Genomic DNA, 14,694 nt, shown 5'->3' on the forward strand with positions numbered 1-14,694 from the left:
AACATGTTAGCGGAGAGTGTTCATGGAAAAGACAGTATCAGCAAGAAAGAATATATCAGCACAAAGCTTCAGTTATTAGGGTGTCACTGGTTACCAAATGTTGGAATGAGACCACCTGTCATAGCTCAGGCGTTCTGGTGCCAAGTCTTTTCTAAAATTGGGTTGCAAAATCTAAACTGTGATCATTGGGCAACCTCTAGTTCCTCCAATTCAGCAAACAGTGAGTTAGTGAATTCATCATTACCTGCTGTTTTCTTCATTGGCATTGATTGCACATTTACTTAAATGAAGCGCCCCAGCAGCTCTGAAAGCACACTGTCATGGTTGGTTAAACCCTGTCAACTGATCAGCTCTATTGTGTAAAAGATCACAGCCCTGCAATGGTACTGAACCATACGAGTTATTTGTCAAACTGTAGTTACTCTGTGGAATTAAACCAGTAGCATCTTTACAAATCACATCTTTAATGCTGATTCATCACAGTGTCAACACTGAAAATAACCTCTGATAAATGCTGCTCTAATAATGAGAGTGAGGCATTTCAAGCAAAATACTATACCACTAGTATTTTTTCACGATGAGGTAACAGTCAATTAAACTACTTAGTTTTATATATTATCATATGATTATTCATATTTTAAGTTATCATCACCCACCTGAGCTCTAATATTTTCATTTATGGGTGTGAATTAGAAAAGTTACTTGTTGTGAAAATATGACCCCTTGACCCTGTGGTCCCACCTTACAACCAGTTAGTGTCTCGTAACTTACTGATGTGTTTAGTGCTGAAACGATTCCTCGAATGATTCGAGATACTCGATTACAAAAAATACTTGAGTAATTTTCTCCTTCTTGAGGAATCGTTTAATTTTAAAAAAGATCAAAGAGTGGTATTTCAAATAGAGCTGAGGCCATATTAAGAGAGTTTTCGGACCCCTCAAGCTACACCTTATACAAAATAGCAACTAGCAACAAATCTGGCTTCTTTTCTGGAGTTTGGAGACTAATGCGTCATTCTATGAAACGGGTGCCATTTGGGTCCGCAGCATTTGATGAGATGTACAAAGCACAAAAAATGTGTCAAAGTGTGTTTACAACTTTTGGAGCTACCAAAGCAAGTGCTCTTATTGACATGCTGTATTAAAAAATTCTATTTCTTAAAGAGAAACATTTTCATTCGAAAAATAACTGCTCTTTAACTAAACAAAAATGTATTTTATCCGATTACTCGCTTAATCGATGGGATTTTCAGTAAAATACTCGAATACTAAAATATTCGATAGCTGCAGCCCTAGTTGTGTTTTTCCTTTATTGCTCTCATTAGCTTCAAGCTCTTTTTAGGATAACAACCCACTGTAAACTAGCTAGCCAAGGAGTAGATGGCAAATAGATACTTACTGACAAAAATATTAAAACACCTGCCAATTTGTTGCTAGACAATCCTTTTGGGATTTGTTAGAGTCTAGTGTAGAGCCTTATCAGGCCAGAACTACTAAATTTTGAAGACATTCTAGTATTGACTAACGAATGATCTTAAAAGGATGTTTTATTTTGGACTGGAAACAATAAATGTTAGAACGCTTGGCCCCTTTGGTGAGAAACTGCTAGGAGAATACAAGCTAGGCTCCTCTTTTAACAAATATGCTAATGAGGTCTAGGTTTAAAATATTCACACTAAAGTGTTGTCACTATTCAGCTTTATAAGGAAAATACTTGTACTGGTTATAGACGGTTCTTGCCCATCTGTTGGCCCTGAAAAGAGGTTGAAATCTAACATTTTACTCCTTACTCCCGTCTCTCTTAAGGTATCCCGTTGGAAAGAAAAAACATAGTCAATTATGGATGCATATAATGCATTATTGAACAGTGTCATTTATTTCACCTTTACGGTTGAGCTCATGAAAAATTATGCCAATTACTGATTTCCTCCCGGGCAATGTAGTAAGTGGTTGGGCCCTGAGGCCGTTTGTTGGGGCATGACTCTGTGCTCTTTGTGAGGTCTAGGAGGGTGATGTACCTGCGTCACTGGACCATTTGTGATCTGGCTCCTGAGCTCAGTCAATTAGAAAAACTGAGAGCACAGTGATATGCATCCATCCAGCAGAGCTGTTCTTTTTATTTTAATTAAATCAATCTGGCTATCACTTAGCTTGTTCAAATTGAGTTTCTCTCAAATACTTTTAATATGTGAAATAGATGAATATCGAAACAGCCATGACATAAATCCTAATCCAATTTCTCCAATGCTTGCACAGAATGGAAGCTTTCACAGCAACCCCATACTTCTTTGATCACCTTCTCTCCAGCCATTTACAGTTGTTAGGCTATGATTCTCAAGTATTAATAAACAAAGTACCCAAATACTGTATGCCAAGAATGTTAATGCATTCCAGTTTTGTCTGATGCTTTTTAATAAAGCCAATGCTATTTAGTTTTCTACATTTAAGCGAATCAATTTTTGAAAAACAGTCATTCACTTCTCTCAATCTATTATGCCCACTTTTATACCAGTGGAATCTTGTGCACAATATGGAATATGACACTCCTGAGTAAGCTAAAAAAAGACAAATTTAGAGTTTTATACAACTTTTATGCATTGTCAACATCATGGTCTTTGACATGAAAACCCAAAACCTTATTTCACTGTATTCTTAAAGCATTCATATTGGCTTAAACTTTTAGTTTTGAGAAGTTTTTCTATTTTGAGAAGATACACTGTCTCAGATATAAGTTTAGACGTCCTGTTTCAGATGAAATGTAAAATGCACACAAGGTGCTACAACTGACCATTACCATGAAGGTTTTTAATTAACAAGTAAATCATTTAAAATTTAATTTTAAAATCTGTTCTCAGTATGATTTCCGGACCTTTATTATTAAATCTTAACACTTAAACAGAAATGTGCTGAATGAGAGGCCCATCTTTAGATATTTCCTTGTTCGATTCACAGACAGGAGTAACAAATAGCTGTCTGCAGCAGTGAGTCAGGAGTGGGCATTGTTGGCACTTGCAGGTGAAACCAGCATACAGACAGACAGACAATCTGAGTCACATATATTAAGCGTGTAAAAAAAAAAAAAGAGTTAGGATTCAGCAAGCAGACTGTTCCAATATATACTTTTCTTAAAAGCTGCTCTAAAGGCTATTTTGGAGACAATATGTTGAATAGATATATCATAATTAAAGATAATTATTGAGGAAACCATCAAATTATTTCAATCTTGAAAAGTATTGTCTTATATTTCAAATTTCAGATTTCTTACAACTTACTAAATGAGAGTTGGCTCCTTTAGGACAACGTGATAGTGATAATCTGTGTTTTTTGTTCAGAGCTTCAACTAGTCACTACTGTAGGCATAACCCTTCTTAAAGCCTATTGAGTCTCACTTAAATAGTTCTACCAGCTGTTAAGCAACTTATAGATAATTGATTATCTATAAGTTGTGGAGGTTGTTTATGTTCCTTTATGGTAAGCATTAAATATTTTTTATTTTAGACTGTATGTCTTATTCGAAGTTAACACTTCAGCCAAACTAAGGCCTAGCATAAAAGCAGCTGGAAAGTAGTCTCATTATGTTATATTTTAATATTGTACACAATAGATGTCTAATCACAGGTTTTGTTTTATCAATTGAAAGCTGTTCACACAGCTAGTTTCGAGAAAATGCATGCAAACAGATCTGATGCATCATATTTGTGTTTTTTTATGCCAGAGATGTCGCTGTTTTCACAGTTTGAGGACACTACCAGGAAGGAGCTGAACACTACCTAAAATTGGAGCACATGTCAGGCGATTTAGCCATTGCTAATTTTACACTGAGGTAATGCTAGCTGAAAGGTGTTTTCTTTTCCCCCACTTTCATATCCACATATTTAAAAAAAAATATATATATATATATGATTCATGAATTAACCATAGTGCTTGCTATATTTTAATTGGTGGTATTTTTAGATGTGATTTTGGTGTTTTAAAATTTAAATATAACTTCAATATTCAACAAAGCACATTTTACAGCTACATCTGATTAGCTAGGTCTATAATGCCCAAGATTGCTCGGACTTACGTCTGAGATGATCGTTTCAGTTGAGTCTCCCCCATAGCAGTTTACTCCGCGTAAATAAAAAGTGTGAATTATGTCATTATGCAATAAACAACAGTAACAGCCAAACACTTACTTCATAGACAAACTTTCGTTCGGCTCTTCTGTTAATCCGATATCTCTCCTGAGTATTGGAGAAAGTTGGTGACAGACTTCTGCGTTCAGTGCTGTAATGGACGTCGGTTGGTGAACGTCGCAGGCTGCAGGTGTATGTAAAAGCTGATAAACCCAAAAAGTTCGAGGATACTGTTTTCATCCAGTCTCAGACGTTACTGTGAGTAGTCTTCTCGGTTTGTGCACTGTCTGGCCATCCAAACGGCTATGATCTCTCCTGCTTTCCAGTTAGCATAGCGGTTTCTCTGCTATCACCTTTGGTGCGTTCAGTTGCCCTGTTTTGGTAGCTTCGGCTCATAAATGTGCCTACGTGTGTCCACAAACGGTACTTCAGCGGCGCATTTGAATCACCTTTTTTTCACTTTGGTAGTATATTTGTCTCGTTGACTCCCTTTGAAGATCTTAACAGCCGATTGAGACGCTTTGGGTCTGTACAGGTGATAATCAGTGTAACGAACACCTCTGGAGGCTTTTAGCTTTATTTGGTGGTATGCTAGTGCAGTGTTTCTGCAGAGAATACGTAGCCTGGCTTGATGCTGCTTTGGTTTTCTCACTGTACGTTTTTATAATTTTATGGTCTATGCGATTAACTTAACTCATATAACCACACTGAATTTAAAAAAAGGAAAATTAAAGAAATTAAAATGCTCATTTAAATGAAAGGTTTTTTAATTGTCAAAGGTTAAACTTCAACTGTGAAGATGAAAACTTTGATGATACTGTACTGTAATATACTGTTACTTCTTATTCATGTAGCTAAACACATTTTTTTTTTAAGCAAAGCTATTTTTAAAGCTACCCTTTCAAAATTTGCATTATAGGGGTTACATGTTTCTCCTTTAGTGTTCACAACACTACACAGCATGGGCTGTCTACACAGGTGTTTTCTGCTTTACTGGCTGTTAGGATATGTCTTATCATGCATGACTTGTTTTATGCATTCCCCCACATCCAATAGCATGCATCGCAGGATGTCAGTTTAACTAGCATGTGCTGTTTTTTATTTATTTATTTTTCTTTTAAGCTAAACAGAGCATCTGCAGTTGATTGCACCTCAGAGATTGTGGAAGTTTCTTCCATATGTAAACAAATTATTTTTATAGAACCAACTAGTGTTGATCTTCAATGGACTAATAATTTAAGATTGATAATATTAATTTTGTTACTACAAATGTGTGGATGCGCGCTGGTATAGATGCAGATCATTGGAGTCTCTCATTGCTGGATGAAAGCTGCTGGAGCGTAGAAAAGAAAGGAAACGTCTGCAATTTGAAACCTTGTTAGGAATTTATGAAGTGCTAAAATGTTTTTTCCCCAGGGAGGGTCTCAGCCAGCTGCCAGTGCCACTGTAAGCCACTTAGTGCAGAGCCTCTGGGCTTGTCACCAGGCTGAGATGGCAAGCAAGATTCATATACACACACACACACACACACGCACGCACACACAAATCCTGTTTTCTACCTCTAACACAAAACCTAAGATTCCAGACGTGCTGGCTTCATCTTTGTTGAATCAAACAGCTGTTGATTAGTGTGGAGCTAATTGGTCGAACAGTGACATTTATGATCCCCTCCTCAGGAGAAGCCTTCTGCACACACTGCATTTAATGTCATTCTCTTTGCTGTGATAATGGTTTGAGTTAAAGACCAAACATGATCAAGGCCGCTGACCTTATTTCATAATTGATAGTAGTTTATGTTAATTTAATGTTCTTGAGGCCCAGGGTGGGAATACATTGATGAAATTAAAACTACAGATCATCATTTGTACTACTTACAACAATCTGCTTTAGATGGATTTCTTTTTTTTTTAAATACTTTTTAAATGTTTGATTAACATTATTAAATCTTGAAACCCTAAAATAAACAAGAGCAAGACATATTCTATGTTGAAAATATTTAATCAGCTTTAGGTTTTGTGAGCAGGTTTCTATAAAGGGGTTTATTTGAGGGACTTCTGAACTTATTTCTTGAACAAATATTTGGGACTAATAAAAACACTTAAAACAAAGACATGAATGTATGAAATTTTTTTTATAACGTGCAAATACAATATGGTGTGCTTACAGGAAAAAATTCTGTTTTCTCTCTCAGTTTTCAGTGAGGAGCCACATTACAGCTTATATTTTGTCAATGCATCTCTGCAAGAGGTAGTATTTGCCAGCACCACAGGGACCTCGGTGCCCTGTCCCGCTGGGGGTGCACCATCTGCCTCGCTGCGCTGGTATCTGGCGACTGGCGAGGAGATCTACAATGTCCCCAGCATCCGCCACGTCCACCCAAATGGAACCCTCCAAATCTTCAACTTCCTGCCATCCAGTTTCAGCAAGCTGATCCACGATAACACCTACTACTGCACTGCCGAGAACCTCTCTGGCAAGATTAGGAGTCAGGATGTCCACATCAAAGCTGGTGAGTTCAGAGAGGAGAGCTTTGTGTTGCAGACCTACTTATTATAATACTGATTCTGTTAGAAGTAGTATTTTGATGAGGCTCGTGCCTTACTCCTGGCTTATATGTGAATAGCAGCTTTGGTTTGTATTAAGGTCAAAGTGAAATTAAAAGATAAAGTGACATGTGTAGACAGCTGTGTAACAGAATAGCAATGGAATTCTCTATTTTTTCTTGAAGCTAGTCATGTTTTATGTGTTTGAATTTTTGTACAGTTTCCCGGGAACCCTACACAGTCAGAGTGGCAGATCAAAAGGCTATGAGAGGCAGTGTAGCCGTCTTCAAGTGCATTATTCCTGCTTCTGTGGAGGCCTACGTTACTGTTGTATCATGGGAGAAAGACACAGTTTCACTCAGCTCAGGTAAGACAAAAAAAAATACTCGAATTCTTTTTGTGCTTTCTAGTTTATTATCACTGTGTGACTGAATAGCATACAGAGATTTCAGTGCTCAGGTCTATGTAGAAGTTGATCTGGAGTGAATGAAGCCTTTAAGTAAAAAAAGGACGAAGGGTGTTGCTTTTCGTGGCTGTTTATTGCAGCCCCCTCGCTGCTCCTGATGTTCCCTGCCCTTTGGACACTATGTTCTGTTTTACTCTGAGTCATCTTCTTACCTCTTCATGTTGTAGTCTGCCATTACTGAAGCTCTACTGCTTTGCATCACCTTCACTTCCTCACTTGCCAAAGGACGTTGACGAATGTCACGTTCCGTTACAGAGCTCCCTCCTGTACTCCACCTTAGCCAGCTCCATTTTGGGTCTGACATGGTGTGAGCAGTTTACATAGCGCCATTGACCTAGTTAACCCACTTGTTTGAATCTACTGGCACAGCGAGATAACACAAGACACCCGAACATTGTGCGGGTTGGATTTTTACTCATCTTAAACGGGATGCTTATCTCTTGATTGCTCCATGTAATGCCTGCTGGCTGCTTTTGCTTCATACTGGGCCGTTCAGGGACCTGTAAGTGATCACTTGATGTCATTTGACTGAGGGCAGAATCTGGGACAGTGTTTTGGTGGCATTTTAAATGTGTCTGTTCAAGCATGAAGATGTGTCTTCTGATCCATGCCGGCGACTTATTTACTTGAGGTTACTCTAGTTACTCGCTTTGAGCTGCTGGTTGAAGACATGGCCAAATGTCATGGGAAGCAGAGGAACGTGTAGAGTATAGAATTGATTGGTTTCTTATGATAAAATGGGGCTGTAAACAACAGATAACGACAATGAGCACTTCAGCTTTAAATGAAAGAAAGAGTCCGTATGAAGATCAAAAGGCTCTCTAAAAAAGAAGAATCCTGTAAACTAAGTTGAAAAAAAAACACATCTGTACATGTTGTCACTGTAACTTGTGTCTAAACCATTTTTTATTTAAAAGAATCATGATTATACTGTTAAATGTTTGCTGTCTTTGCACCATAGCTCTTTACAGAGACTCTCCGACAACCCATAGAACATTCTGTGATGTTTTGATAGATCACATTGTATGCTTGGTGTTCTTTAGACTTCTTTTGCAAGCATTCAAAAGAACAGCTATATTGCATTGTCCGTGTTTACTCCAATAAGTATTGCAGCAGGCGAGTGCTGTCAAAAGCATGAGCACACTGTCAAAATCACTGCTGCTCCGAGATAAATATTTGATGGTCGATTCTGATGCATGAGCGGATTCACCTCACACTGTTATGGAGAGGGTATGTTTGCTCTAAGAGTGAGTGTATGTGCAAGTTATTGTGCATGAGCGAGAATGAGAGGCCATGAGCACACCAACAGGGCTTGATCACGGCGACTGGATGCAGAATGACCGTGCCCAGTTTCCTGTCTCCCATCCTCTCTTTTCTTTTTCCATGTTCGTTCATCATGGAAAAGTCTGCTCCCCATTGACACAAAATAAAGCAATACCACATTGTTAATTATTTATCTCAGTTTTTTGTTCAGAGCTCAAAAATTGAGCCCACATCCCAACCTTTGGATTGTTCGTCAGAATGTGGAGAACAACAGATCAGGCTGGAGATATTTCTCTTTACATAGGTGCAACATAACCTGGATTGCATTTCAACAAATTTTGTGGGTAATATTATTTTTTATCCAGCAAATATAGATGATTATCCAGTCTAAACCTTTTTAAGATCAGTAACATCATGTATAGAGGAAGCTAGCTTAAATGATCAAGGCCACTGCTATCTTGAAATATCCAGCAATCCACATTAGGGTCAAAAATAGATGCATAATTACAGACCAGGGCCTGTCTTAATTAATCAGCTGTGATTGAAAAGTTAATTACAATATGAATTACCTCTCAGAATGAGGACTGCTTAGTAGTCATTTGAAGCAGCCTGTTTTCAATGTGAATGAGCATGACGCAGGCTCAGTGGGTCCTAATGTTGCCACTAACATACCATTAACCTGTCATGAATTTTAAAATGGATCTCGCAGCACGAGCTTTCAAACGCTCTGCTCCAATCGCCTCCTGGCTGCTTTTGATAAACAATTGACAGAGCTAATAGAGAGATGAAGGGGGTGGAAAAAAGACAGGAAGAATGGAAGGAAAGCAGGAAAGGGTGAAGTGGAGCCTTGTCCCACTGTGTGTCTGCCAGGGTTATAGATGATGGATCTTTATTTTAATGCATATGTGTTGGTATTGTGACATCAGCCTTTTTATATGCATGCGCTCATGTCACTAAGAAATTTAAGAAGCCTCAGAACCATGTTGTCACTGAGATCTTGCACTTTCCTTTAATATATTGACATTATTAGCTCATCAGTTCATCAGCTTATCAACATGTACAACTGTTTGTGTACATAGTGAGTTGTTGCTGATTTGTTTACCTACCTTTATCACTGAAACACATTTATATCAAGTCAGCATAATCTCCTCATCGTAACCTCAACACAGAGAGATTATCAGTATTTTTAATGTATGTTTAACAATGTGCATTACAGAAATATTCTCTTCCATTGCACACACAGGATAACACCAGTCAGTTCAGTGTTACATATGATTTGATGTCAACGAGTAAAACTGTTGACTTCAGTTGCCTTTTTTTATTGCCTTAATTTTTTCTGTTGATCATATTTCATTGACTTATCCTGCCATTTGCCCTGTAAATCTGTGATTATCAATGCCTTTTTTTCTCTTTCCATCCTTTTTTTCACCCATCATATCACACCAAATGGTTGTTAAGTCTCAGCCCGTTCCCACTGTTGCCAAGGTCTAGCTTGTGGTGGATTATTGTTGAGAGTTTTTAAATACTATAAAGCACTGAAAATGGCTTTTGTGACCTTAAATGGTATCATTTCGGGTTCAATAAATTTAAATTAATTTATTGATAGATCTATGACACTATTTCCATACAGTGACCACTAAAAGTGATTGTATTAAAAGAGGGGTTATTGTGCTTTTTTAAAGTTTCATTCTGTCCCTCTGTACCTCTGTAGTAATGTAACTTTATTTACAGCTCCAAAAAAAAAAAAAAAAAAAAAAATCTATCTGGGGCAGAGCAGATCTTGTTATTTAACTCCAACAAATCATAGTCATTTAAGAGATTTTTACGTGATACTGTCATTATTTCAGCAAGTTTGGTGAAAATCTCTTCAAGGTTTTTTTTCTTACTGTTTTGTAATGTTTTTGTTTTTAGGTGGGATTGTTTTGCCACTGATAGATTTCTGGATTTCTACACCATATGAATATGTAACAGTTGGAAAGTTTCCAAACGCTCAGTATAAAAATCCAGCGTTTTTACTTTATATCTGTTTGAAATTTGGAAAGGCAAAAAACCCCCCATTAACTTCAGATTTCACAATACGTTTTGTTTCATTTTAGTGAAATAAGGAACTAAAAGGCAACATAGGACTTTTACTTTGACAGGGAATATGATAGGAGATGTACGTGACATATAATGTTGCTCATCATCAGATAGGTAATAGGCAGCTGTTTTAGTCACTCTACTGTACTTTTAATCAGACAAAACTGGAGATACAGAGATGTCACCATAGACCAGATCAATAAATCAATTATACATACATATACTCAATGACTGAAAAAAATTTCATTCTCTTTCCACTTTTTGTTTCCTGCACCTAAGCTAAGCAAACACTAGAGCATTATATTAATCCAGTTCCCTTCTCCAGTGGGAAACTAGTCACACCCCCAGAAAGGGGAGTCCAGAGAAGAAAGGAGGGATGGCATCGAGAGGTTTCCCCCTTGTGTCTCGAGATAAGGCTTCCTCATAGGAACAGAAATGCAGAGCTTTCATCTTTTCAGAGCTGAAAAATAGGATAGACATGAAGGAAACACTCTGTGTTAAGATGCAGACTGAGTGCAATGCCAGTGGAGAAGATTACTCAGTAAGCCAGTCCTTCTTCTTGTATATGCCACCATCTTACTTCTCCATCCTCACTGGAAATCACCTTTGATTTCCTTTACCCCAGATGTATCACCAAAGATTTATTGATATTATTCTGTATGCTGTGAGGAAGCCACGTCAGAGTTCTTAGACATTAGATGCTTTGATGGGAATGTAACTCTATGTTAATAAATTTGCTAATCTAACATTTGTTTTAGCTTAATAATGTGTTTTAAATGTGTTTGATGAGTAATGTGAATTATTGCCTACTCATAGGCGGACACACACTTTTGTAACCTTTTTACAGACACTCATAAGGATGAAATGATACAGAGTGCCCCCCGTTTACCTTTTCCTTTTCCTTTTCCTTTTTGTTTTTCTCTTCTTCTATTTCCTTTTCTCTGCTGTCCACCCCTTTCCATACTCCTCCACTGGCCTTGACTATCAGCTTTCTCTCTTCTCATCTCATTGCATAACCTTCCTGGCAAAGCGCCACATTCAATCGCCTTCTGCTTGGAAATTGCGTTTTTTTTTTTATTTGGGCTATGCAAATAAGTCTCTCCAATACTCACAGCATCCGTAAAAAAAACTATCCAGTTACATTTTTCAGTCCCATTCAAGTCGTCTGCTTCCCAGCAGTACATTTAGCATTTGAGCGATGAAAGTGCTTCCACACTCTCATTCTGCTCACTCGTCTCTCATGGGTTCTTGTGAGTGCTTATAGAAGCTAATTAAACAGTTTGCTTGCTAATAGAACCACAGACTTAACCAGCCACCAGCTCAGTCGCTGGAATGTTAAGGATGTCTTTAAAGGGGATAATGTAGGGGCTTGGTTTACAGAATAACTGCTCAGCAAGAATTTATCATGCCAGTGATGTGCCACCACCTCCATTTTTCACCGAGATTGACAGTGAGGGCACTGAGAGGCAGGCGGAGACAGGGCTGTAAATTCAACACGCCCAAAGTCGGGCCAACCTTGAACAGAGGGCACGGTGTTAGAAATGAGCTCGGGAGGGAAGATGCAAAGAAATATAGAGGAGAGGTCAGATTGGAAGACAGGGATGTGAGGAGAGATTGAGAATAACAGGAGAAAGGAAAATTTAAAAGCAGTGTGAGGGAGAGTGGGTGAACAGGGTAAACAAGGGACTGCGTCACTTAAGGCCACCTGATCTTTTCCTCCTCTTTTCTCCCTTCTTCTCTTTCCCACTGTGTGTATACATGTGTGTACGGTGTTTGTGTGTTTATATATGGTGTGGACAGCTTCCTTTTGCATGCCACTCCACCCATTCTGCAGTGAAACCCCTCTGAAAACAACACAGCCTATCATTTTGCTCCCCCTCCTCCCACACACATCAGCAGTTAGTGAAATGCTGACCCTTGTCTTTCACTGCACCCCTTTTCCCAGTCCACTCACACAGCTGCCTTAAAGCTTAGGGAGAGGTGCCTATAATTTGTTCTGTATGTGTGAGAATCTGTAGGTGTAAAGGTCCTTTAAGTATATATATGTATATATGAATATATATTTCCAGCGCCTTTATATATGGGAGTGACAGTGTGCACTGTGTGTCAAGAAGGATGTGACTGCAGCTGCAGGAATGAGCTCTCCTGAAGAAATATAAAAAAACAAGAAAAAAAATCAATAGTTGTGTGCATTAATCATTCTGCTGCCACAAAGAATTATGGGAACATGAGCTGAAGGATGCATTTTGTGCATTTGCAACATACAGTATGAGTGCTGTGTGAAGGGGAGTTTGGGGAATTGGAAGAGGGCGAGACAAGACGCTTTTAGACGTGAGATTCTTGCTAACATAGTTGGGAGTGTACTGGTTCCACCGTGTCTCTTTGTTGGAAACTGAACAGTTTATTTTGCAATGCATGCTGTAGGATTGGTTTAGCTATGTTGAAAGCTTTAATATTACAACTTCAAAATTAGCTGAAAAAAAAAACATTATTACATTGAACAAGAGGCAATATGATGTGGTTTCTAGATGATGATGAAGCGCACACATTTCAACATTATTTAGGTTCCATATTGTCTCTCTGTTGTTTCTATTAAGGAACAAAGAAATCCAGCTCCTCTTTGACTCTCACTTGGAGCTGTTTGAAGTCTCCGTCTTGGCTGTGGTGAAGGCTTGAGGACATGATACATATTTGATAAGGATCGATAGAAGGGTCACTGAGACAGGGATGGAGGGAAATCGATCTTGGACTGAGCTTCCGAAAAGCATCTTAAACCTAAGGTCATCTTTTCAGTGTCCTTGCAGATAAACAACAAGGAACAGAATTGTAATTTGTGCCTGACAATGCTGATTTTTAATTCTTCCTTACTCCAGTATTGTCTCTTCTAATAAACCAGTGGAGTCATCATGTGAGGTTCTAACCTATCAAATTTGTTTACTGTTTAATCTAGCATTTATGTATTATATTATGCTGTCTACTGACATCCTAATCGCTATGCACATAAAACAATAAAGCATCTGTTTAGGGATGGGAGACTAAGCAGACAACGTTCTGGCACAGTGGCTGCGATTCCCAGCTGATACTCCATACGGATAGACAAAATCAACAACTGTTGAAGCGGGCACTCTTCCATCAGTGTTTACTAATAAACAGTAGCAATATGGCAGCCATTAGGCTGTTTAGGCAGGGAATGATTAGAGTAGTGATGGCTGGGCGCGCTGGGAGACAGAACATGCTCTCATCTTTAATAGGCAATTTGGCTTACCGTGATGGGGATGCCCGTTCTTTTTCATCTTGGATTGAAAACAGAGGATTAAATAAGCACTGTTCTGGTGGAGTGTGCTGTCATTGTGCAGGAATCAAGTACAGCAATGTCCAAATATTGTTTTATTGTTTGTGGTATGTGAGTATAACTAGTGCAAATGGAATCCAAAAAAACAAAAGGTACTTTTTTTTGTCAAACTAAACTTGATTATGGATTAAACATTGGCATATCATTCATAATTATGACTGTACATTCAGGAAAAAGTGACACACAAAAGAAAGCAAAACATATAAATAGGATTTTTTGCTGAAATAATACAAAGTGGGGGAAGCTGATCTATCATGCTTGAGCGTATGGATCACTGTAGGACATCGCTGTGTTGAAAATGGTCTGGAGCAAGGCCAGAACTCGCCTGGCTCTAGGCCAAGACACAGATTAGTAATAAGCATGGTGTGAGCTAATTACAGCCGTAACAAGCAATTAATTTCTGTTCATAAACTCTCCTGGATGTGGTCTGCTGGGTGACTGTGGCTGTGTAGGTGCAAACTCCCTCTGTTACAGTTTGTTCCTGTGTGTGTTGGTGGCAGGTGGCGTGGTCCATGGAGAAACCTTTCCATATGCTCCAGAATGAAGCGTCAGGGGGAACTGGAGACAAACTGGTGTCCTTAATTACACCCGATAATACGTCAGTCTTAAACGACTGATTAGATTTCAGAAAGCCCTTTAATAACTGAAATCATTCTACTGACCTAAAAGGGATTTGCACCCCTCTTTGCTTGTCTTCCATCTAACAGAGGATTAATACAAAGTTGTATTCGGCTCTCTGTGGTGGTAAATCTGGAGAAAACACTGTAAATCACATTTAGCCTCTTTAAACTCTCGCATACAGCCTCTGTGACTGTTCCTGCTGGGCATCTGTAGGTCTGAGTTGACACGATTCTTCTTTTTTTACCTGAAAGAT

General features: G+C 38.5%; 1 protein-coding gene across 4 annotated transcripts in view; it reads left to right on the forward strand.

The window, feature by feature from the left end:
- Positions 1-14,694, forward strand: part of dscamb (Down syndrome cell adhesion molecule b) — a 124,741-nt gene that overhangs the window by 14,066 nt on the left and 95,981 nt on the right. For all 4 annotated transcript variants that reach the window (XM_074678857.1, XM_074678859.1, XM_074678858.1 and 1 more), the window contains exons 2-3: positions 6,309-6,626; positions 6,881-7,027. In XM_074678857.1, coding sequence (XP_074534958.1) covers positions 6,309-6,626; positions 6,881-7,027 — 465 coding nt within the window. The remainder of the gene's footprint in view (positions 1-6,308; positions 6,627-6,880; positions 7,028-14,694) is intronic.

The sequence above is a fragment of the Halichoeres trimaculatus genome, unplaced genomic scaffold (genome assembly GCF_033239565.1).
Source record: "Halichoeres trimaculatus isolate MK-OKI-2021-1 unplaced genomic scaffold, fHalTri1.1 fHalTri1_scaffold_9, whole genome shotgun sequence".
NCBI lineage: Eukaryota > Metazoa > Chordata > Actinopteri > Labriformes > Labridae > Halichoeres > Halichoeres trimaculatus.